The sequence below is a fragment of the Erythrolamprus reginae genome, chromosome 3 (assembly GCF_031021105.1).
Source record: "Erythrolamprus reginae isolate rEryReg1 chromosome 3, rEryReg1.hap1, whole genome shotgun sequence".
Taxonomy (NCBI): Eukaryota; Metazoa; Chordata; class Lepidosauria; order Squamata; family Dipsadidae; genus Erythrolamprus; species Erythrolamprus reginae.
The window spans coordinates 256,521,744-256,547,668 of NC_091952.1; the positions used below are offsets into that span (position 1 = coordinate 256,521,744).

General features: G+C 44.0%; 2 protein-coding genes across 6 annotated transcripts in view; both read left to right on the plus strand.

The window, feature by feature from the left end:
* Positions 1-130: 130 nt before the first annotated feature.
* On the plus strand, positions 131-18,502 carry PYCR3 (pyrroline-5-carboxylate reductase 3). 3 transcript variants are annotated; one of them, XM_070748386.1, is made up of 7 exons: positions 149-285; positions 7,916-8,221; positions 10,043-10,107; positions 11,145-11,324; positions 14,463-14,675; positions 16,783-16,875; positions 17,990-18,502. In XM_070748386.1, the coding sequence occupies exons 1-7, from the start codon at positions 201-203 to the stop codon at positions 18,170-18,172; spliced, it is 1,125 nt and encodes a 374-aa protein (XP_070604487.1). In that variant the 5' UTR covers positions 149-200; the 3' UTR covers positions 18,173-18,502. The 3 variants fall into 3 exon arrangements, with proteins under 3 accessions (XP_070604489.1, XP_070604488.1, XP_070604487.1); XM_070748388.1 differs by lacking the exon at positions 7,916-8,221 and having other exon boundaries at positions 131-285; XM_070748387.1 differs by lacking the exon at positions 14,463-14,675 and having other exon boundaries at positions 148-285; positions 17,990-18,271.
* Positions 18,503-21,308: 2,806 nt separating this feature from the next.
* Positions 21,309-25,925, plus strand: part of EEF1D (eukaryotic translation elongation factor 1 delta) — a 63,743-nt gene continuing 59,126 nt past the window's right edge. For 2 of the 3 annotated variants that reach the window (XM_070748389.1, XM_070748391.1), the window contains exon 1: positions 21,309-21,623. The gene's annotated coding sequence lies outside the window, so the exon portion shown is untranslated. The remainder of the gene's footprint in view (positions 21,624-25,925) is intronic. The other variant, XM_070748394.1, reaches the window with a different exon arrangement.

The window sequence follows — 25,925 nt, forward strand, 5'->3', positions numbered from 1 at the left end:
ACATCACGGGAGCCCGGCCAATCGCTGCCGTGCTCCGCCGGAAAGGGGCGTGGTGCATACGCACCTTCCCTCCCGCGTTGCGATGCCCGAGCAGAAACAAGGTGGGGCTTGGCCGTGTGACGTCCGGCGGGGGGCGTGTCGGGGGCGAAACCAAAAGGCTAGTGCGGACGGAGGGGGGGAAAGAGCCGGGCAGAAGAGTCATGGAGCCGCGGCGGGAGCTTCGCGTAGGGTTCATCGGGGCCGGGCGAATGGCCAGCGCCGTGGCCCGGGCGATGCTGCTGGCAGGTAAGGAAGGGCCTCGAGGGACGCGGGCTGCACCTGGGCACGCCGAGTGCTTCCCCCGCCCCCAGTTGGAAGAGTCACTTATTTAGAGGGGGCCCTAAGACCTGTCTGTTACTTAGAGGGGTCCCTAAGTGGGGGGGGGTCTCTATTTAGGGAGGGTCTCTAAGCGGGGGTCCCCTATTTAGAGGAGTACCTTATTTAAAAGGGTCCCTAAGAAGAGCCCTTTACTTAGAGGAGACCCTAAGTCGCGTCTCTTACTTAGAGGGGCTCCTAAGATGCATCTCTTAGTTAGACCTGTTTCTTACTTAAAGGGGACTCTAAGATGTGTCTCTTACTTAAAGGACCCCTAAGACGTCTCTATTATTAGAGGGGACCCTAAGATGTGTCTCTTACTTAGAGGGAGCCCTAAGACCTGTTTCTTACTTAAAGGGGACCCTAAGATTTGTTTCTTACTTACAGGGGACCCTAAGACATGTCTCTTACTTAGAGGGGAACCTAAGACCTGTTTCTTACTTACAAAGGGACCCTAAGATGGATCCCTTACTTAGAGGAGCCACTAAAACTGGGCCCTTCCCGCTGCTGGAAGGAGGGGCATTTTAAGGAGGCAACTTTTAAGAGGAGAGGACTTCCAAAATTCCCCAGCAAGCTTTCTGGGTGTTGAAGTCAACCCTCTTAAAGTGGTCACAATTGGGAACACTTTAAGATCTAAAACAGCGTGCTGGAACGGGAAGCTCTTGAGGTCAGCTAGTTGACCCTGTATCCACTCAACAGGGGTCTACTGTCAAGTGGTTTTCATTGTTGGGAAGTATTTTTCCCCAGTTGAAATCTGCCTTTGAAATCATCTAAAATTGTTCTTGTGCTGGAAAAAAGGAAGAGTATTTCCACCTCAATCCCAGAAAAATTATAAAATCCCATTTTATCCTGTCCCAAACATAAATTCACCTCCCAATCCTGGTGACTAGAAAGTTGGCTTATGCAGAATATAGCAAGTCCTTGGTTTATGGCTAGAACTGAGTCCAAAATATTCATTGCTAAGCGATTCAATGATTAAACGAGTTTTGCCCCATTTTAAAACCTCTCTTGCCCCAGTTATTAAGTGAACCACTGCAGTTGCTAAATTACTAGCACCGTCGTTAAGTGAATCTGGCTTTGCCATTGACTTTGCTTGCCCGTGGGTCACAAAACAGGATACCTGAACCGGGCACATTGTAACTGCCATAGGTCCATGCCAGGTGCCAAGCACCTGGATTTGAATCATGTGACTGGGGATGCTACAGCAGTCGTAAGTCTGAAAAACGGTCATCAATTACTGATTTCGGTACCATTGTAGCTTTCAATGGTCACTAAATGAACGGTTATAAGTTGAGGACTTCCTGTACTTCAGGAAGTACCGTATTTTTTGGAGAATAAGACACACTGGAGTATACGACGCAGCTTAGTTTGGGGGGAGGAAAATAGGGAAAAGAACCTGCGTACCAGGTATTCATCTGGCTAGCACATTATTTTATCCTCTGGTTAAGGGCTTAATTTTAAAAAAAATATTCTGAGAGAGTAACAATGAAAGAGCTGGGAACATAGTTAGCATCTGGAAAGAAACAGTCTGAACAAGTAGAGCAATGGAAAAAACCCTGCAAAGACTTGGGGCTTGGAAAATGTTCTTCTTTACAGAGGATAACAATGAAAGAGCTTGCAAGCTGGTTAGGGATGGAAAGATACTTACTCAGAGCAAGTTAGAGCAATTAAAAAAACCCTGCAAAGACACAGGGCTTGGAAAACATTCTGTGGGGGATAGGGAATGGGTGTGGGCTTGTGCGCGCATGCTAGCACATGCACACCCATCCTTTTGAAGCAAAAAACGTTCGCCATCACTGCCCGATATCATTTCATACAAATAAATGGCTGTCCAATCTTCTTTAAAAACCTCCACTGACGGAGCACCCACGACTTCTGGTGGCAAGCTGTTCTGTTGGTTAATTGTTAATTAGGAAATTTATTCTCAGTTCTAGGTTGCTTTTCTCCTTGATCAATTTAGATCTAGCTATCTAGCTATCTATTCATCTTATCTATTTACATTTTGTATTTGTCTTGTTGTAGATCATCCTGAGTCTCAGGAGAAGGGCGGCATAGAAATCTAATTTGTATGTATGTATGCATGTATGTATGTGTAGGTAGGTAGGTAGGAGAGAAAAAGAGAGGGTAGATAGATGATAGATAGAGGGAGAAAGGGATGGATGGATAGGTTCATAGATAGATAGATAGATAGATACGGTAGATAGATAGATAGATAGATAGATAGATGAGAGAAAGAGGGTAGATAGATAGATAGGTAAAGATAGATAGATAGATAGATAGATAAGAGAAAGAAAGAGGGTAGATAGGTAGATAGAGATAGATAGATAGATAGATAGATAGATAGATAGATAGATAGATAGATAGATGAGAGAGAGAAGATAGATAGATGAATAGATGGATGGGTGCGTGGGGGGGTGGGGGCGCATGATGGATGGATAGATAGAAGAGAGAGAAATGTATCTATCTATCTATCATCTATCTATCCATACATCCATACATCCAAATTATATTTCTATGCCTCCCTTCTCCTGAGACTCAGGGTGATCTACAACAAGACAAACACAAAATGTGTGACAAATCTAACATTTAAAACACTAAAAAACCATCAAATCTAAAATCATATTAAAATCCGACGAGTTATATTCTAAAACCCCTAAAGTTACAGCTATTCCTTGAGTTGCAATGTTTTATATAGTGACCGTTCAGTTAACAACCGTACTTTTCACACTGAGGACTGTGGTCAAGTGTTTGAAATTCTGTCGCTTGAGAACCGACTCATATTTACGACCAGTTGCAGCGTTCTGGAGTCACACGATCCCCTTCTGCGTCCTTTTCACAAGCGGATTCACTTAACAACCATGTTAGTAACTTAATAACAGCTGTGATTCACTTAACAATTGCAGCCAGAAAGGTCGTAAAAAGCGGCAAAATTCACCTACATGCTTCATTTAGCGACAAAAATGTGGTTGTAAGTTATTGAAGACTGCCTGTAATAAATGAGGGAGGGGATATTGCTATAAAGGAAGAGGCAGATTTGTTCCTGTAGGACCAAAATTTAAACAATTTTACTGCCTTTGTGGAAATTTACTGCAGTCATGGAAAAATCTCAGCTTGTTTTTTTCCGGCTGTTTTTCTCAGTGATTTAACTGACAACCACTTGCCTGATTCTAAACCTCTGGAAATTTTGCTTTGATCTAAAAGGAAATTATGACAAGACAATTTTTTTTTAAAAAAAAAGGAACCCAGGTTTAACCCGATTCTTGACCTTTGGGCTGATTTCCAGCAAACCTTGTTTTTAAACTTTTAGCATCATCAAATCTTGTTTTCTTCATATTTTCCGAATGCCCAATTTTAAAGCAAGGAAGAAACTAACTTACTTGTGTGGGTAATGCTCAGAAAATTAGGTGCACGGTCATGGGAAAACGTACGTATGGTTCAAGAAAAGTAGGAAAAGCAAGTAGGATGCTTGGCTGCATAGCTAGAGGTATAACAAGCAGGAAGAGGGAGATTGTGATCCCCTTATATAGAGCGCTGGTGAGACCACATTTGGAATAATACTGTGTCCAGTTCTGGAGACCTCACCTACACAAAGAGATTGACAAAATTGAATGGGTCCAAAGACGGGCTACAAAAATGGTGGAAGGTCTTAAGCATAAAACGTATCAGGAAAGACTTCATGAACTCCATGTGTATAGTCTGGAGGACAGAAGGAAAAGGGGGGACATGATCGAAACATTTAAATATGTTAAAGGGTTAAATAAGGTTCAGGAGGGAAGTGTTTTTAATAGGAAAGTGAACCCAAGAACAAGGGGGCACAATCTGAAGTTAGTTGGGGGAAAGATCAGAAGCAACGTGAGAAAATATTATTTTACTGAAAGAGTAGTAGATGTTTGGAACAAACTTCCAGCAGACGTTGTTGGTAAATCCACAGTAACTGAATTTAAACATGCCTGGGAGAAACATAGATCCACCCTAAGATAAAATACAGGAAATAGTATAAAGGAAGATTAGATGGACCACAAGGTCTTTTTCTGCTGTCAGTCTTCTATGTTTCTATGGGAAAACGTACGTATGGCTCAAGAATTGATAAAGTTCGTAAGATGAAACATTGTTTCCCATAGGAAACAATGTAAAATGAATTAATGCGTGAAAGAAAAAAAATGCAAAAAAACCCCCGCCGCCCGGCTGTCACCTTTTGAAACAGCCGGGCGCTTCTCAGCATTCTCCCAATGCCAAACCCGGAAGGTCGGCAAAAGTTCGGGTTTGGCGTTCGGGTTCGGGAGGACGCCGAGAAGCCCCCCGGCTGTTTCAAAAAGTGACAGCCGGGCGGTGGGGCTTCTTGGCGGCGGCGGGGGGGTTTGTAAGACAGAAAAAGTTTGGAAGAAGAGGCAAAAAATTTCCGAACCCCGGGTTCGTATCTCGGATTGTTCGTATGGCGAGGGGTTCATATCATGAGGTACCACTGTATTTGTGTGAGTAATGCTCAGAAAATTAGATGCATGGTCATGGGAAAAGGTACGTATGGTTCAAGAATTGATAAGGTGGCTTGCAAACTGTAAACCTTGAACCAACTTTCAAGGCCTATTCAACAGGATTTTAAAAATGCATTTTCGTTGTCTGAAATTTGATTTCACAACGTAAAAATGGCAACTTGGCTAGAAAACTGCTATGTTCTGGTATTTATTTGGGGAATTTATATAAATGGAAGGCTAATTTGAATTATATATAAATTTATATCACCTTGGCCCCATAACAGGGTTTTATCTGGACAGAGAGTTAAAATTAGAATAACAGAGGGTTTTTTTAAAATTCAAAACAAGCTGTTCCTTTCACACAGGAAATGTTCCAAAGGTGCTGCAATTTTTAAAAAATATATGAAATCAAAATCCATAACAAGGTTTTAGATTTGAAACCTTTTGCCCAATCAAAGTACATACACTCAATTTTTTTTTAAAGGCACAAAAATAGGTTTGGGGCATTTGCGTTCTCTTTGGACAGTGTCCAAAATGCAAGTGGAATAACCAGGAGGAAAGTACAGTATAGTTAGTCCTCGACTAATGGCTATAATTGTGTCCCAAAATTTATGTTGCTGAGTGACAACGTTGCTTCGTTTTATGACCCCTTTTTGGCCACGTTTGTTAAATGAATCACTGATTGTTAAATGAGTCTGGCTACTCCATGGGTTTTGCTTGTCGTAAATATGAGTCACTGGCCAAGCATCTGAATTTTGACCATTTGGTTTTTGGGGATTCTGCAACAGGCATAACTTTTGAAAATTGGTCACAACTAACTTTTTTGAATGTCTTTGTAAATTTCAACGGCCGCTGAGTGAACCATTGTAACTCGAGGACTGCCATGGTACCTTCCAGTTAATCAGATACAGTGATACCTTGTCTTACAAACTTAATTGGTTCTGGGATGAGGTTCTTAAGGTGAAAAGTTTGTAAGACAAAACAATGTTTCCCATAGGAATCAATGGAAAAGCGGTTAATGCGTGCAAGCCCAAAATTCATCCCTTTTGCCATACGAAGCACCCATTTTTGCGCTGCTGGGATTCCCCTGAGGCTCCCCTCCACGGGAAACCCCACTTTCGGACTTCTGTGTTTTTGCAATGCTGCAGGGGAATCCCAGCATCGCAAAAACGAGTGCTTCACTGGCAACGGAACTCCAGAGGTGGGGTTTCCCAGCGAAGGGAGCATCAGTGAAATTGCAGCATCGGAAAAACACCGAAGTCCTCAAAACCCCACCTCCGGACCTCTGTGTTTTTGCGATGCTGCGATTTCACTGAGACTCCCCTTGCTGGAGGGGAAAAACGGGTGCTTCGCTGGCAAGTCCAGAGACGGGGCATCCCAGCGGTGGCGGTGGGTTTGTAAGGTGAAAATAGTTTGTAAGAAGAGGCAAAAAAATCTTAAACCCTGGGTTTGTATCTCGAAAAGTTTGTATGACGAGGCGTTTGTAAGTTGAGGCATCACTGTACTGATAACTTCGTATTGTTTTTGAATTAATTTCCTTTTCTTGCAGAACAAACACTGGGGGGTGGGGGTGTTCATTGCTGTGCCCCAATGACTTTTCACACTTACGACGGTGACCGGTCGTCAGAGTGAGATTTGGCTTCCGCGCATGCGCAGAAAGCAAAATCTTAATGCACGGGTGTGCGAGATTTTGGCAATTTTCTGTGAATTTTTGCTTCCGCGCATGTGCAGGAGCCAAAAACCCGCCGAAATCTTGCATGCCCATGCATCTTCGCATAAGGTTTGCTTCCTGCACATGTGCAGAAGCCAAATCCTGCTCTGGTGCATGCGCGCACTCGCCGGTCACCCGGCAACTGCACCCGTAGCGGATGTTAGCAGGAATCCCCACCTGGTCATGTGATCCCCTTTTGCCACCTTCTGATTGGCCAAATCGACAGGGAAGCCTGATTCGCTTAACAACCAGATTACTAACTTATCAACTGCATTGATTCGCTTAACAACGGTGGCCAGAAAGGTTGTCGACAAATTTATTTATTTATTTTATTTATTTATTACTTGGATTTGTATGCCGCCCCTCTCCGAAGACAGAACTTAATAAATTCTCACTTAGTAGCTTACATTTGGGGCTCAGTTGTAGTTGTTAAGTCTGGACTACTTATGATCTAGTTGTGAGATGACCAGAGACTAAGCACAGGGAATCCTGGTCCAAGAAAGGCCGCGAATAGCGTACAACATTAATTCGCGGCCATGACTGCCACCTGTTTCTCCAACAGGAGTTAATCAATCTCCCTTTAATGACCCCATAATTTATTGCGGTGTGGAGTCTGGGCAACTGAATGCAGCTAGCAGAGTGTCGACTGGCCCACTGCCGTTCCCTGTCGCCATTGCGGAGTTGTATTCGGCAAATATATTCTCATTGTGCCCAGAGAGAGAAATATCTACCTAGGATCAAACTCACAGCCTAGAGCGCCACCTTTAGGCCACCGCACCACTCTCCAACAGGAGTTAAGATTTTATACAAATGCTAATTTAGTCCAGAAGGCAAGTTGGAAGGGGTCCAGGGGTGGAATGTTACTACTCTTGCTACGGGTGCGCTGCGCACGCAGCTTCAAGTTTAAAGTTTTATTGGATTTAGATGCCGCCCCTCTCCGAAAACTTGGGGCAGCTAACAGCAATCATAGACAATATACAATAATAATCCAATACTAAAAGCAAATTAAAACCACTTAATATAGAAAACCAAACACACATACAAACATACCATGCATACCATTGTAACGGCCTAGGGGAGAAGAAATCTTAATTCCCCCATGCCTGGTGGCAGAGGTGGGTTTTAAGTAGCTTATGAAAGGCAAGGAGGGTGGGGGCAATTCTAATCTCTGGGGGGAGTTGCCGAAATCTCACGCATGCACATGTCCCCATGCAAGATTTTGCTCCTGCGCATTCACATGGAGCCAAAAATAGGGCGGCCACCGGAGCGGTCGCGCACAAATTGCACAATCTGGCAGGCGCTACCGATACGCAATCCGCTACCGCACCGGAGGGATCTTGCGGGAGAGTACTATTTCTGTGGAATCTGCCCCCTTCAGGATCGACTGTCCTGCAGCGTCCTGATGCCTTATCCTTGCGAGACAACCCCGGAGGACATGGAAGCCGCTGGCACCCCAAATTGGTGGGAATTCCAGCGGAGGCCACGAAGAGAGCCCTCCGCGGCTCGTGTCCCGATAGAAGGCATCCCGCCGGACAGAAAAGGCTACTTGAGTTCCAGAGACACCTCGGAAGCCAGGCTAAAGCCGAACCGGCGGATAGGTTTCATCTTGCAAATCCAAGAGAGGATGGTTCGCCATCGCGGTCTGGAGCGCCCTGGCCAAAAACGGACTATTGGCGATCAGATGGTAACTGTCCGATCTACTGGGATCTTGAAGCTTTCATTGGTTAGAAGATTAACTGCCACAGGTTTGGAAAGCAACCTCTTCCGGACATATTAACCCACCTCCGGACTCGGTTTCCTCAACCATGGCCGTTTCTAGAGGTCTGGACTTTGACTCTCAGAATACTGGGCGTTGAAGTCCACCCGTCTTTAACTTGACGTGGTTGAGGGACAACAGCGGTGTACCATACCGACGTCAATCAGCAGACTTCTTTTATGAAGCTTTCTTTTCCTTTTTGGGGTAATTTTTTTTTAAAAAGTTTCCTTCGCAATTTTCCATTTTTATGTCAACCTTTAAAGGTCAACAATGTACATGTTTATACATTTTTAGTTCAATCAATCAAAAGTCAATATCCTGGTTTGCACCTGTTTTTAATCCTGTTCGTCAGTCTTTTTCCTTCATTCCGTTATACTCCCCTCCTTCTATCTCCATCTCCTCCTCCTACCTCCTTATTCATTCTCTCCCCCTCCTACTTCGTTCCTTCTTCCCTCCATTCGCCCTTCTCCTTACTCTTTCTCCCTCTTATCCTAGTAGTAAGGTTGACTCAGCCTTCCACCCATCCAAGGTCGGTAAAATGGGGACCCAGATTGTTGGGGGCAATTTAGGCTGACTCTCTGTAAACCGCTTAGAGAGGGCTGTAAAAGCACTGTGAAGCGGTATATCTTGGTTTGTGTATGGTTTGAATGGATTGTGTGATTATTTTACTATATTAGATTTGTATGCTGCCCCTCTCCATAGACTCGGGGCGGCTCACAGCAATAATAAAACAATGTGCAACAAATCTAATAATTTAAAAAAACACTAAAAACCTCATTATTAAAAGCAAACATACACACAACCATACCATGCATAAACTGCATAGGCCCGGGGAAGATGTCTCAATTCCCCCATGCCTGACCGCCTAGGTGGGTTTTGAGGAGTTTGCGAAAGACAAGGAGGGTGGGGGCAGTTCTGGCTAGTTCCAGAGGGTCGGGGCCGCCACAGAGAAGGCTCTTCCCCTTTTGTCCTCCTCCCCCCCTGCCCCCTTCAAAAAACAAACAAACCCCAAGCCCTAGTCCAGTTGCATTTTGAGAAAAGTATCTTGGAGACAATGGGCAGGACGTATGAGATTTAGCAAGGAAGTGGAGACAGAAGGAGGGGAACATAACAGGAATGAAAAAAAGAGATTGATGAATTGCTCTTCCGCAGAGTTGGTGGTCCGCACTGTTCACCCATTTTGTGACTGTCAGAAATCACTACCCCTAAATCCTTCTCTTCTGAAGTATTTGCTAACGCAGAACTGCCAATACAGTACTCAGATTGAGGATTCCTTTTCCCCAAGTGCATTATTTTACATTTGGAAACATTAAACTGCAGTTTCCATTGCTTTGACCATTTATCTAGTAAAGCTAAATCATTTACCATATTACAGACCCCTCCAGGAATATCAACCCTATTGCACACTTTAGAGTCATCGGCAAATAGGCAAACCTTCCCTACCAAACCTTTCCCTATGTCACTCACAAACACATTAAAAAGAATAGGACCCAGAACAGACCCTTGTGGCACACCGCTTGTAACCTGTTTCTGCTCAGAATACTCGCCATTAACAATAACTCTCTGATGTCTACGCTTCAGCCAGCTTCCATTCTTATTAACTAGATTTTAGGGTGTGTGTGACAACCTATCCCCTGTTGTGAAGGTTAGAACTCAGTGAGCTCGTAATAGGTTTTATTATTTTATTAATTATTGTCATCTTTTATTAGTTTATTAATTATTGTCATCTTTCCTCCCCTCTCATTACAGGAGAAGTCCAAGCTGTCAATATCCTGGCCAGTGCTCCAACCAACAGGAATCTGGACAAATTCCAGGTAAATATATATACTGCTCAAAAAAATAAAGGGAACCCTCAAAGAACCCATCCTAGATCTGAATGAGTGAAATATTCTCATTGATTACTTTGTTCTGTACAAAGTTGAATATGCACAACAGCAGGTGAAATTGATGGTCAGTCAGTGTTGCTTCCTAAGTGGACAGTTGGATTTCACAGACATTTGATTTACTTGGAGTTCTATTGTGTTGTTTAAGGGTTCCCTTTATTTTGGGGGACAGTGTATAAAGGTAAAGTTTTCCCCGGTCGTTTCTGCCTCTAGGGGGCGATGCTCAGCTTTCTTGTTTTTACTTTTGAAGACGTTTCGCTTCTCACCCCAGAAGCTTCTTCTGCTCTGACTGGATGGTGGGGAATGGAAGGATTGATATCCTTTGCAGGCTGCTGGTCATTTGCATCCTTTTAGATGGCCGTTGAGGCCACTTGGCTGTTTATCTGTGTCCACAAAGTTACCTGAGTCGTGATCCTAGTTTTTTAGTAATTGCAGACTACAGGAAACATTTGCACCATTCGGGTGACCCTGAGGACACAGAGAAACCTCCAAGGGGCCTCAACGACCCTCTAAAAGGATGCAAATGACCAGCGGTCTGCAAGGGATATCAATCCTTCCATTCGGTCAGAGCTGAAGAAGCTTCTTGGATTATAGGACCTCCAATTCCCAGTTAGCGTTTCCCAACTCTCCGCAATGCAGGTTCCTATAATCCAGGTTGGGGATCATCCTTTGAAGCTGCTGGGATTATAGAGAGGAATTGGGTTCATTCTTTGGGCGGAAATGTGGGGTCCCGCTGGAGGAATTTGGGGTGTTGCTAAGGCTTCCTTCCTTCCTTCCCTTCTTTCCTTCCTTCCTTCCCTTCTTTCCTTCCTACCTTCCTTCCTTCCCTTCTTTCCTTCCTTCCCTCCTTCCTTCCCTCCCTCCCTCCCTCCCTTCCTTCCTTTCCTTTCCTTCCTTCCTTCCTTCCTTCCTTCCCTTCCCCCCAACCCATTCCCTCCCTCCTTTCCTTCCTTCCTTCCCAACCCAAGGGCTTTGCATGTCGGACGACCCACCGCAACCTGGAGGTGCTGGAGAAGTGTTCCTTCGTATTCCTGGCCACCAAGCCCCACATCCTCCCGGAGGTCCTGCAGGAGATCAACCCAGCAGTCACCACCAACCACGTCCTCGTTTCCATGGCAGCTGGAGTCCCCCTCCGGACGCTGGAAGAGGTGAGTTCCCCTCAAAAGCAAATGGGTAGATGTCCCCAAGGTGCTTTTTTCAGGAGGCAACTGGACTTTGCTTATTATTATTATTATTATTATTATTATTATTATTATTATTATTAATTAGATTTGTATGCCGCACCTCTCCGTACACTCGGGGCGGCTTACATCAATAATAAAAACAAATGACAAATCTAATAGTTAGAATCTAAAATAACAATAATACATTTAAAAATTCTAAAAAAAAACAAGAAACCCCAATATATGAAAACATACATACAACCATATCATACACAAAAAACTACATAGGCAGTGCTGTGGTTCAGCCTGAGGCTGCTCAGGGACCGGCTGTGTCTCTGCTGGCTCCATGCCCGGAGGAGGATGACAGCGAAGAGGAGGGGGCTGAGCAGTCGGATGGGGGAGAGGACAGTCAGGAATGGGACGAAGGAGAACAGCAGGAGAGCCCGGGGGGGGGGGGGGCCTCTCCCCAGCCAGTAGTTTGGAGTCATTAGGTGATGAAGCACAAGCCATCATTGACCTGCGACAGAGACGTTCAGATCAAAGAAAGGAGCAATTAAAGAAGTATTATCAGCACTGAATAGCAGGGTTTAAAAGGCAGGCAAGCCCTTGAAGCCATGTGGAGTGTTATCAGTTGGAGTTACGGTGTCCTGCTTTGTTCTCGGCATCTCTGTTCCTGGCTTGTGGCCCAGCAGTTTGGAAGACCCGTGGGAGGTGTAGGTCTGCTATCTACAGCCTCGTCTTGGCAGCAAGAATCCTGTATTGCTGCATGGACTTTTGCCTTCGTGGATATATCTGAAGATACAGCGTTTTCCTGTTTGTAAGGACATTTTCTGTTACCTGTGTTTTTTCTTAAATTTTATAAACTGCCTTTGCCTTTTACCGGTGTGTTTGGCTTCTCTTTTTGGGTTGGTCTTGGCTTCCGGAGTGACCCAGACAGAACAGGCAGGGGGAGATGTTTCAGTTCCCCCACGCCTGACGACAGAGGTGGGTTTTAAGGAGTTTACGAGTTTACTTTTTCTTTTGAAGATGTTTCACTTCTCACCCCAGAAGCTTCTTCCGCTCTGACTGGACGGTGGGGAATGGAAGGACTGATACCCCTTGCAGGCAGCGGGTCATTTATTATTTAAATTTATTTGTTACTAGCTGTCCACTGGTTGCTGTGGTTCAGTCTGGTTTGTCTGGTTTCCCGACTCTAGAACATGCAACAGATAATTGTCCATGTGAGAAGCAATCCGTGTGTAAATCCAAACCGCACATATTCAAATGCAATGGTGAAGAAGGTCCTGTTATAAGCACCTGCATTTTTTTACCTGTCACAGCTGTGACATCTATATAATATAATACGTTCTGTCGAGCTCTCTGGTAGAATCCTCCCAAAAATTCACAGGTACAAATTTCAGACACACACACGTTTGAAAATTCAAAACAATGTGCTTTATAATGAAAATTCACTGAACCTAAGCCCTCTTTTGGTATAGCAAAGAGCACTGGTCTCCAAACAAACCGGTAATTGGTACAAGTCCCTTATCAGTTCTGTGATACTTAGCTTGCAGCTGTGAGGCAATTCACAGTCCTTCTTCTTCCACAAAGTGAAACACACTTTGCTCTGGTTTAGTTTCCAAGCGGGGAAAAATCAGCACACAAAAGGTCAAAGTCAGTAAAGCAGTCACGAAACACAACGATCAGATAATCCTCCACAATGGCCAAACCCACAGGCTGCTCTTTATAGCAGCCTCACTAATGACCACAGCCCCACCCAACCACAGGTGGCCTCCTTTCCTTTGATAATAATCTCTCAGTTGTTGTTGCCTATGCATCGCTCTCCGCATGCGTGGCTGTATCATTAACTCTTGTTCTGAATACAAGGAGGAGCTAGATAATTGCTCTCCTTCTGAGCTGTCTGCCACACTCTCCTCCTCCCTGTCACTCATGTCTTCTTGGTCAGAAGAGCCTTCATCAGCAGATTCCACCGGGGGGGGGGGGGCAAAACAGACCTGCAGCATGTGGATGTCTCCCCCACATCCACAGTCCTTGGGGCAGGAGCTGGGCCAGAGCTAACCACAACATAATACAGTAGTAGGCATATAAGACCACTAGCGCTATCCTAGTGTCCCTTAATTTGAAATATTCAGCAAAAATATGTGATTGATATATATATATCTCAATATATATATGATGGTCTTGGTATATTCGGGTTTCTTCCCGTGTAGGATTTGGAAATTTCTGGCAATGTTTTGAGGAGGTCCCACTCGTCATCTTCAGGCTGGTGTTTCTGTCCTTGTTCGCCCTAGAACAAGGACAGAAACACCAGCCTGAAGATGACGAGTGGGAGCTCGTCGAAACATTGCCAGAAATTTCCAAATCCTACACAGGAAGAAACCTGAATATACCAAGACCATCATACCTGTACCCGTGAAAATCTACGAAAACAAATATATATATATATATATTGAATATATATATGTAAATAATATATATATATAAATAAATAAATATAAATTCAGCAAAAAAACATGTGACACATACAGATAGAATTGTCGGCTATCAATAAAATTAACTGCCTTGGAAATGGCCCTGGGTTGGGCCGAGAGGCAAATAAGGAGCTGTGATGTTCCTTCAATACACCAGGGTGATTCGACACAAAAATATGTAACCTTTCCCTGGTACAGAGCTGAAGGGATTGGATACTGTAGCCTAGAGGATAATGCTCTGCCTTACAAGGCGAAGGTTGCAGGTTCAAGTCCCAGTGGGTATGGCTAGCTGATGAGGCCCAAATAAGGCCGAAATAGATCTATCCTAGTCTCCCTTAATTTGAAATATTCAGCAAATATATGTGTGATATATATATGTCACATTTTTTTTTGCTGAATTTGAAAATTCCTTAATTTTAATTGATAAAATTAAAATTAAATTGATAATTAATTTTAATTGATAAAAATCCCTTAATTTGAAATATTCAGCAAATATATGTGTGATATATATATATGTGTGTGTGTGTGTGTGTGTGTCACATGTTTTTTTGCTTGAATATTTCAAATTAAGGGATTTTTATCCACCCTGCAGCAGGGTGAGTTTGCCATGGGGGGGTTTCTCATCGGGGGTCCTTGTTTCCTTCCTTGGCAGATGCTACCTGAGGGCACGCGGGTCTTACGCATGATGCCCAACCTTCCCTGCGAGGTGCGGTCGGGGGCCGTCCTGCTTTCTCGAGGGTCCTCCGTGGGAGAAGAGGAGGTCTCACTGCTGAAGACCCTGCTGGCCCCTTGCGGGTTGTGTGAAGAGGCTCCCGAGTCCTACATCGACATCCACACGGCACTGAGTGGCAGTGGCGTGGCTTATGTGAGTTTCCGCTGGGCCCCTCAACGGCCTCTTTTACGGGGACTCCTCGACTCACAACTCTTCTGTCGTGGACGGCAGCCGGCCGCTAATTAGCCCCAAATTAAAACTCAAACACAAAGGTTTCAAAAGGAACAAGAGTCTATTTACAAAGACATTTGTTGAACTGGACTGTTAGAATGTCTAGGTAATATAATAAACCTTCAACAAACTTTAAGTAGAATTAATTCAATTCAATTCAATTCATTAGATTTGTATGCCACCCCTCTCCGAAGATTCAAAGTGTTGGTTATGACCTATAAAGCCCTTCATGGCACTGGACCAGATTATCTCAGGGACCGTCTTCTGCTGCACGAATCCCAGCGACCAGTTAGGTCCCACAGAGTGGGTCTTCTCCGGGTCCCATCAACTAAACAATGCTGTTTGGTGGGACCCAGGGGAAGAGCCTTCTCTGTGGCGGCCCCGGCCCTCTGGAACCAACTCCCCCCAGAGATTAGAATTGCCCCCACCCTCCTTGCCTTTCGTAAGCTTCTTAAAACTCACCTCTGCTGCAGGCATGGGGGAATTGAGATGCTCTTTCCCCCTGGGCCTTTACAATTTCATGTATGGTATGTCTGTATGTATGTTTGGTTTTTTATATTAATGGGTTTTTAATCTTTTTAGTATTTATTGGATTATTATTGTACATTGTTTTATTATTGCTGTTAGCCGCCCCGAGTCTCCGGAGAGGGGTGGCATACAAATCCAATAAATAAGTAAGTAAGTAAGTAAGTAAGTAAGTAAGTAAGTAAATAAAAACAATATTCCAGCGAAAACAAATCTATTATTAAAAAGCACATAAAACCCTATCATATTTAAAAAAGCAAACAACATATACATACCCAAACATAAATATAAAAAAGCCTGGGGGAAAGGTGTCTCAACACCCCCATGCCTGGCAGTATAGATGGGTCTTGAGTAATTTACAAAAGACAAGGAGTGTGGGGGCAGTTCTAATCTCCGGGGGGGAGTTGATTCCAGAGGGTTGGGGCTGCCACAGAGAAGGCCAACTCTGTGGGACCTTATCAGTCGCTGGGATTTGTGCGGTAGCAGGCGGTTCCGGAGGTATTCTGCTAAAATGCCATGCAGGGCTTTAAAGGTCATTACCAACACTTTGAATTGTGACCAGAAACTGATCGGCAGCCAATGCAGGCCAATGTATTGTAGCAATGAGGGTTAGTCAGTCAATGAATCAGAACAAAACAGAACAATATTATTATATACAGATAGGCAGAAGCAATAGTAGTTACACAGTCCAATATCGTACACATATAATCCTTTAATTCCTTTTTCCCTCCTCCCCTTTTCCATTCCATCAGTTTTCCTGCTGCTACTACTACTACTACTACTACTACTACTACTACTACTACTACTTGCTGTTGTTGTTGTTCTTCTTCCTCCTCCTCTTCTTCTTCTTCCTCCTCCTCTTCTCCTCCTCTTCTTCTTCCTCCTCCTCTTCCTCCTCCTCCTCCTTCTCCTCCTCCTCTTCTTCTTCTCTTCTCTTCTCTTTCCTTTCCATTTCCTTCTTTTCATCCTTTCCCTTCGCTTTCCTTTCCTTTCCATTCCATTCTCCCTCTCTCCTCCTCCTCCTCCTCCTCCTCTTCTTCTTCTCCTCCTCCTTTTCCTCCTTCTCCTTCCCTGCCAAAATTCAGGCGTGAGGCCAGGTTGATAAAGTCCCACACAGTTGCTTCTCGAGCCAAAGTCTACTTGCAGTATTATTAACCCTATGAATGTCCAGTACTGTATCCAGTTTTGTCAGGCAAAAACACTCTTCACAGGCTCTTCTCCACTGGAGACATGAATGGTGGCTTCTTTTGCAAAGAGCACCTTCCCTCTCCTCCCCATTATATGCTCTCTGGGAATACAGGGTAAAAACACCCTCCCCCACCCCCCTGGAGGCTCTCTGGAAGCCAAAATCGCCCTTCCAGAGCCTCTGCGAGAGCCAAAATCCAGCTGGCTGGCAACAGCTCATGTGCCAGCAGATATGGCTCTGCGTGCCACCTGTGGCACCCATGCCATACGTTTGCCATCACTGGCTTGGACCGTGATTTGTTTCCTCTCCTTGTCACAGGTCTACATGTTTGCGGAAGCCCTGGCAGAAGGTGCGGTGAAGATGGGAATGCCCGGCCCGCTGGCCAACAAGATTGCAGCTCAGACTTTGCTGGTAAGGGGGTGAGGATTTTAAAAGATTTACAGAGGTGGAAGGGACCTGGGAGGTCATCTACTCCCACCCTCTTCGCCCAAGCAGAAGACCATGCATGTCAAGGTTCCAGGTAACATCCAAAGTAAATCAGAAAACGAGTCACAATATTCCTCAAAGTACCAATTTATTTCCACCTACACTGGGAAATGTCGCTTTAAACATGACCTAAGCATAGCCCATAAAATCATCTGCTACAACGTTCTTCCTGTCAATGACTACTTCAGCTTCAACCACAACAACACACAAGCACACAACAGATACAAACTTAAAGTGAACCACTCTAAACTCGACTGCAGGAAATGCGACTTTTGTAACCGAGTAGTTGATGCCTGGAACTCACTGCCAGACTCTGTAGTATCATCCCCTGACCCCCAAAACCTGACCCTTAAATCCTCCATTGTTGACCTCTCCTGATTCCTAAGAGGTCAGTAAGGGGCCTGCATAAGTGCACCATCCCTGTCCTAATGCTTCTCTCTTACTAGAAACAGAAACATAGAAGATGGACGGCAGAAAAAGACCTCATGGTCCATCTAATCTGCCCTTGTATTATTTCCTGTATTTTATCTTAGGATGGATCTGTGTTTATCCCAGGAATGTTTACATTCAGTTCCTGTGGATTTACCAACCATGTCTGCTGGAAGTTTGTTCCAAGGATCTACTACTCTTTCAGTCAAATAATATTTTCTCATGTTACTTTTGATCTTTCCCCCAACTAACTTCAGATTGTGTCCCCTTGTTCTTGTGTTCACTTTCCTATTAAAAACACTTCCCTCCTGGACCTTATTTAACCCTTTAACATATTTAAATGTTTCAATCATGTCCCCCCTTTTCCTTCTGTCCTCCAGACTATACAGATTGAGTTCATGAAGTCTTTCCTGATACGTTTTATGCTTGAGACCTTCCACCATTCTTGTAGCCCGTCTTTGGACCCGTTCAATTTTGTCAATATCTTTTTGTAGGTGAGGTCTCCAGAACTGAACACAGGATTCCAAATGTGGAATATTCTCTTGGTACTTTATGCCCCGTCCATCCCATCCCTTAATTTGAAAGTCTTGATTTCTCTCCCCTCCTGCAGGGAGCAGCCAAAATGTTGCTGGAGACCGGAGACCACCCCGCGGTGCTGAGAAGCGCCGTTTGCACTCCGGGCGGCACCACCATCCACGCCTTGCACGAGTTGGAAAAGGGGTCCCTGCGAGCTACGGTCATGAACGCCGTAGAGGCAGCCACCAGCCGAGCCCGTGAACTGGGCAACAGGTAGCAGGTGTGCCTGGAGGATGATGGGTGCCACGTCTCTTGTCAAAGAAGTTCCCTCTGGATGTGGGCCCCCCCCTCTTGCGTATGGGGTTCACAGCGGCAGCTGGAGGAGCAGGGGACTATGGGAGAAAATGGCCAGGACTTCGGCATGGTGGCGGCCTATTGGCTCATTTGCCCATCGTGCATATTGTCATTGACAAAAGGCTGTGATTCTGGAGGATGTCACCAAACACAGGTGGCATCGTGCCCGCTTCCAGGTAAACCCGGTTATTACAACCTGGGTGCAAATCATTCCAAACTTGTCTCATTGGCGGAATAAACGATGATGGCTCCATTGCTTGGGTTTGTTTTTTTTCCTATCTCTGCTTGGTCTTCTTTCCTCGGCCTTTTGAAAGCAAGAGCTATTTTGCAGCTGGAGGTAGCTACAATGGAGGCTTGGGTTTTTCTTTGTTTTATATATATATATACTGTATACAGTAGTACCTCTACCTAAGAATACCTGCTTATGAATTTTTCTAGATAAGAACCAGGTGTTCACGATTTTTTTGCCTCTTCTCAAGAACCATTTTCCACTTACAAACCTGTTTTGCAGCTAGAGGTAGCTACAAGGGAAGCTTTCCTTTTTCTTTGTTATATGTTTTTATTGTTTATATGTGCATCAACACCAATACATGAACAGGGTGACATCTGGGTATCATTCATTTTGACACAACTGTGCCAGTGGTCAGTAGATCATTGACTGGTGTTATGGTGAAGGCTAGAGATGAGTGTCCTCATTCCATTTCCCTCCATGCGCAAAGTGCACACTGTAATACGCCTGAAATGTCAATCAAAGCAGTGGCGCTGTACCCATTCTTCAGCCAAAAACATTCAAAACTCAGCAATCTACGGGAAAAATCTTGGGCACCCGTCGCGCACCAATCTTGTATACTTTTATTGTAAGGTGGAGAAAAATAAAATATACTCTCCTGCCAAAAAGAAGAATAATTTTGAGTTACAACTTGAGCCAGAGCTGCACAAGAATAAATAAAATGAAATACAGACAGCAAAACAGTTTGAATTTAGGAGCAGTATACATGGGGTATACAAATGAATAGAATAGAATAGAATTTTATTGGCCAAGTGTTATTGGACACACAAGGAATTTGTGTTTAGAAACATAGAAACATAGAAGACTGACGGCAGAAAAAGACCCCATGGTCCATCTAGTCTGCCCTTTTACTATTTCCTGTATTTTATCTTACAATGGATCTATGTTTATCCCAGGCATGTTTAAATTCGGTTACTGTGGATTTACCAACCACGTCTGCTGGAAGTTTGTTCCAAGGATCTACTACTCTTTCAGTAAAATAATACTTTCTCATGTTGCCTTTGATCTTTCCCCCAACTAACTTCAGATTGTGTCCCCTTGTTCTTGGGTTCACTTTCCTTTTAAAAACACTTCCCTCCTGAACCCTATTTAACCCTTTAACATATTTAAATGTTTCGATCATGTCCCCCCTTTTCCTTCTGTCTTCCAGACTATACAGATTGAGTTCATGAAGTCTTTCCTGATACGTTTTATGTATAAGACCTTCCACCATTCTTGTAGCCCGTCTTTGGACCCGTTCAATTTTGTCAATATCTTTTTGTAGGTGAGGTCTCCAGAACTGAACACAGTACTCCAAATGTGGTCTCACCACCAGTGTTTGGTGGACATGCTCTCAGTATACATGAAAGAAAATATACATTTGTCAAGAATCATGTGGTACAACACTTAACGATTGTCATAGGGGTAAAATAAGCAATGAAGAAGCAATATTAATAAAAATCTTAGGATACAAGCAACAAGTTACAGTCATACAGTCATACAGTCCTAAGTGGGAGGAAGTGGGTGATAGGAATGATGAGAAAAACTAGTAGAATAGAAGTGCAGATTTAGTAGAAAGTCTGACAGTGTTGAGGGAATTATTTGTTTAGTAGAGTGATGGCGTTCGGAAAAAAAACTGTTCTTGTGTCTAGTTGTCTTGGTGTGCAGGGCTCTGTAGCGACGTTTTGAGGGTCGGAGTTGAAACAGTTTGTGTCCAGGATGTGAGGGGTCAGTAAATATTTTCCCCGCCCTCTTTTTGACTCGTGCAGTCTACAGGTCTTCAACGGAAGGCAGGTTGGCAGCAATTGCTTTTTCTGCAGTTCTGATTCTCCTCTGAAATCTGTGTCAGTCCTGTTGGGTTGCAGAACCAAACCAGACAGTGATAGAGGTGCAGATGACAGACTCAACGATTCCTCTGTAGAACTGGATCAGCAGCTTGTCAGTAGTCCTGATTCTAGTGTGACACTTCAAAACTGTGTGTATATTTATTTTTGTGACCATGCAGTTCTCTGGGAAATTTAATTTAATTAATCCTGTATTTTCAGACCTTATCCTTTGATATGTGGATTTGGTCTGTGTATTTATTAATTGGATTTATATGCTGCTTTTAAAGCTGAGACTTGTTCCAATTTTGATGCTTCTGATCAGGATCTGGGAGTGAGATTAATGCAGAGGTTGGAGGTATCCAGATGTTGGAACCTTTGCAGAAGATGCCCATCTCTCTTCTCCCATCCAGGTTATTCTCACCTATACCAGGGGGAGGTAAAGTTGGTTCTTCTATGACTAGTGGACTTCAACTCCCAGAATTCCTGAGCTAGTCATGCTAGCTCGGGAATTCTGGGAGTTGAAGTCCACAAATCATAGAAGAGCCAACCTTGCCTATCCCAGGGATGAATTCTGAGTCTAAGGGGAAGGACGGCATAAAAATCGAATGAATGAATAAATAAATAAATAAATTCTCCCCTCCCCCCACTTCTTTCGTCTTAGTAGACCATTCCACTCATTTCCCTCCCCTTCAGTGGCGCTGCATTGGTTTCTTCTAGGCGCCTTTGGACTACTTCAATTTATCAAATGGGGGGAGGCAAAAAAGTGTTTCTCCCGACTTTTAAATTCACCCTTCTTGAGAAACCCATTTTCTTCCTATATGTGGCCACAACGCGTAAAGCAATGATTAGAAAATATTTTCTGGTGGGGTGGGGGACAAAAACTCGCCACAGCTTTAAACATCCCCCCCCGTCCAGGATCTTGGCCTCGTCCTCTCAACGACCTGGATCATTCCATCATTGTAGCCGGTTGGGGGGAAGAGCAAGAAGGAAAGAAGAAGGAAAAGCTGTTCCTCTCGTCGCCGTATGGATACACTCGATTTTCTTTCGTCGGGATTCTCCTCTTTTCCGCCTCGGTTGCCCTTCTGGGTCTATCGCCCGCTGCCTTCTTCTCTTCTCCCCCCTCGGTTCTGCACAAAATGAAGTCGTCCGGAGAGGGAGGCGTGTCGCTCCCATAACCCCCTGCGTAGCGCGCGCCTTCCTTCTTTTTTTCCGCCGGAGCGTGAGGTGAAGTGAGCGTCTCCCTCAGTCCGGCTGCCTCGTTGTCTTGCCGGCGACGCTGCGTGAGTAGAGCCCCCTTCCTTCGCCGTGAGCCTTTTGCTAGGCCGCCAGGCCGCTCCGAAGAATCCCCACAAAAGCTCCGTACGGCGTCCAGCCGGACTTGCTTGACCCGAAGGGTCTCGGGCCATCGCCCACCGGGCGCCACGACGCCCATCCCATTGGACGGAGGATCCCGGGTGGAGTGGGCGGGGCAGGGGATGACGTAGGCTTTTAAAGCTCCGCCCCCTCCCTTAGTTCTTTATTCTCCCACCATTCGCCGGTCTACCTTGCGGGGTTGTGGTTGAAGGACTCAGGGGTGGAGATCCAGCTCTGGTTGCGTCATCTCTCAGCTGTGCCAAGGGGGTGTGGTGTGGGGGGCTTCTTGTGCATCGAGCCAGGCGTTTCTCAAAGCTTGCCAGCTGTTTTAAGATGCTGGGCTTGCAACTGAAAAGAGAATTCTGGGAATTTGTTGGATTTTTAATACACTGCTCAGAGAAATAAAGGGAACCCTCGAACACCTAGATCAGAATGAATTCAATATTATCATTGAACACTTTGTTCTATACAAAGTTGAATGTGCACAACAGCAGGTGAAATGGATTATCCATCAGTGTTGCTTCCTAAGTGGAGAGTTTGATTTCACTGAAGTTTGATTTACTTGGAGTTATATTGTATTGTTGAAGTGCTCCCTTTATTTTTTTGAGCTTATGTAGTTTTTAATTATTAGATTTGTCTTTGTATTACTGTTTTATATTATATGCTGTGAGTCACCCCAGAGGCATAGTTCCCTCTAAGCTGAGCAGTGAGCAATCGCTCACTTAAAAATTATCATCAACTCAGAGTTTTCCAAACCTGCCCAGAAGCCGAGAGGGAAATTTTATTATTATTTCTGTGTTGCCCAGTCCCGAAGGGACTGCCGCTCAGACACTATACTTTTCCGCCCACCCCAAAAAAAATTTAGAGAGAACACTGCCCAGAGGGACGACATACAAATCTAAATAGTAATAATAATAATAATAATAATAATAATAATAATAATAATAAACAATATATTTACTGTATTTTTCGTAGTATACGAGGAACTGGAGTACAACATGCACCTTAGTTTTTTGGGTGGAAAATAGGGGAAAGAATCTGCTTAGCAGATATTCATCTGGCTAGCGTCTTTAGTCTGGTCAGCTTCAGCACATTATTTTATTCCCTGGTTAGGGCTTTTAAAAGATCATTATTCAGAGAGAATAATAATGAAAGAGCTTGCAGGTCAGTAAGAGCTGGGAACATCATGAGCACCTGGAAAGAAACAATCGGAGTAAGTAGAGCAATGGAAAAATCCCTGCAAAGACTTAGGGCTTGGAAAACATTCTTAGCAGAGAGTAACAATGAAAGAGCTTGCAAGTCGATAGGAGCTGGGAACATTGTTAGCACCTAGTTAGGGCTGGAAAGAAACTTATTCAGAGGAAGTTAGAGCAATGAAAAAAATCCTGGAAAGACTTAGGGCTTGGAAAACATTCTTCACAGAGAGAAGCAATGAAAGAGCCTGCAAGGTAAGAACCGGGCAGCTAGTGAGGGCTTGGGGGAGGGGGAGCTACATACATACATACTGTACTTTTTTTGTCTTTTTATATTGTTGTTAGCCGCCCTGAGTCTTCGGAGAGGGGCGGCATACAAATCTAATAAATAATAATAATAATAATAATAATAATAATAATAATAATAATAAGATGCACCTAAATTTTCAGCCTCTTAGGGAGGAAAAAGATGCATCTTATACACTGAAAAATATGGTAAATTTGACTATTGTAATTGTATCATAGTTTTATTGTAAGCTGCACTGATTCATTTTACAGATTCATTTTACAATTTCATTGTAATCATTCACTTAACAAAATCATAAAATGGTGGAGGGGGGATTCATTTAAACAATCTTGCTTACCGATGGAAATTATTGCTCTGTTGTAGTCGTAACTCAAGGATCACCTGTAATCTGTCATGCTCCGTCCACTGCTGTCCATCCTTTCTCCTGCCTTGGTGGGTTTTTTTGGCTTTTAGAAATCCTGAAACATGGGGAGGAAGAGGACCAGATCTTAGGACTGAGCCTGCAGGCAGCTGAGGATTAGATTAGAAGCTCTGCCCTTCAAGGCCTTAACCAGTTTTGCTGGTGAAATCTTGTTTTCTCAACTCTTAAAAAAGAAAAGTTGACAGTGCCTCAAGAAAATAGAGGTTGCATTTGTTTCCTCCTGGGAGAACAAAGCCACATTAATGACAGTTTCGTTTTAGGAGCTTGGTGAAGCTGCATTTTCCTAATAGGTGACTATTTATCATGTTCATGATTCTGGTCCTCAAGGGATTCAAGTAATGGAGCTCCTCATACAGGAACCATATTTTCCCCAAAATAAGACTGGGCCTTATATTAATATTTTGCTCCAAAAGTTGCATCAGGGCTTATTTTCTGGTGACGTTTTATAAATGCATCCCTCTGAATGATTATCTTAACTGGGGCTTATTTTGGGGGGCTAGGGCTTATATTACAAGCATCCTGAAAAATTGTGCGAGGTTTACTTTCCATTTGGGAAAAAAAAATCCCAATTTCTCTATTTTTGGAGAAATACAGAGGTCTTCAACTTAGTAACTGTTCTTAGTAACTGATCTTTTAAAGCCCTAAAAATAGAGCAGCATTAAGGGGAAAAAAAACTTACAACCAATCCTCAGACTTATGGCTGTTACAGCCAGCGTCCCAAGGATCAAGGGGTTGCCATCTGCAACTGTCCCTGCCAGACTTCCGACATGCAAAACCAACAGGGGAAGTCGGCTTAGTAGCTGCATGGTTTGCTTAACAACCTTGGCACAAAAAGGTTTAAAAATTGGGCAGGGGTCTCCTAAGAACCACTTAGCGTAGCAGGAGAAATTCTGGCCCCAATTGTTATCCTAGCTCAAAGATTACCTGTACTTTTGTGACGGCTCTGCACACTAATTTGTGACTCGGTAGCTTTGTCCAGTGTGACGTTTCCCAGTTGTTAAGGGAATTCTAAATGTCAGGCTTTTCTGCTTGCCTCATCTTTAGAAGTACGTAGGACATCTCCTCCTGTTACTTGAAAAAAAAGAAGACTTGGAACATCCTTGAAGAGCCACGTTTCTGCCTGCTGTGTCATTCCCTTCTCTCTGGGTTGCAGCCCCTGTTCAATTTTTAATGCTGCACTGTAGCAGGATATGGAACTTTAATTGTATGCAGATTGTCAGCAGTTTTTATGTACATCATTAGAGCTTGCTTGTTTTCTTGCAAACATTTCATTACTTTAACTAGGTAATTCCTATCACCCATTTCCTCCCATGTTGACTGTATGACTGTAACTTGTTGCTTATATCCTAAGATTTTTATTAATATTGCTTCTTCATTGCTTATTTGACCCCTATGACAATCATTAAGTGTTGCACCACATGATTCTTGACAATGTCTCTTTTTTTTAATGTACACTGAGAGCATCTGCACCAAGACAAATTCCTTGTGTGTCCAATCACACTTCGCCAATAAAAATTCTATTCTATTCTATTCTATTCTATTCTAATATCAGTGCTGCTTATGCTACCTAGTTAGGCTAATCCAACAGTTTTCAAGGACCCACATGTCAACCTTGAGCTACAAATATTCTGCTATTGGTTTTTTCTCCCCCTCGCCCCTTTTTTGCAACTCTTTGTTCTAGAATTTAGACCAGGGGTGGGCAATTAATTTTGCCATAGGGCTGCATAAGAAATTGGAATGGTATTAGAGTGCCGGAATAATATAATTAACTCAGTTCTCAGTTCTAACTCTATATTATTGGGTAGAACTGAGTTAATTATATTACAATTATATATTATAATTATATATATTATATATATATAATTATATTATATATATACAATGATCCCTCTATTATCGCGAGGGTTCCGTTCCAAGACCCCTCGCGATAATCGATTTTTTGCGATGTAGGGTTGCGGAAGTAAAAACACCATCTGCGCATGCGCGCCCTTTTTTTCTATGGCCGCGCATGCATAGATGGTGGAGTTTGCGTTCCCCGCCGCCCACGCAAAGGGGAAACCCCGATTCGGCTCCTCGCTGCTGCTGCGCTACCGAGCAGATCAGTTGCTGGGCGGCCGAAGGAACCTTCCCTGGGTCTTCCCCCTCTTGCTGGTGGGCGGGCGAGCGGCGGGCATCAGCGAGGAGCCGGGGTTTCCCCTTTGCGTGGGCGGCCGGGAAGACCCAGGTTGGGGGTTCGGGGGGGTGCTGGGAAGCCCCCCAGGCCGGCTGCGACCTTTTAAAACAGCCGCGCCGCTTCCCAGCTGAGTCC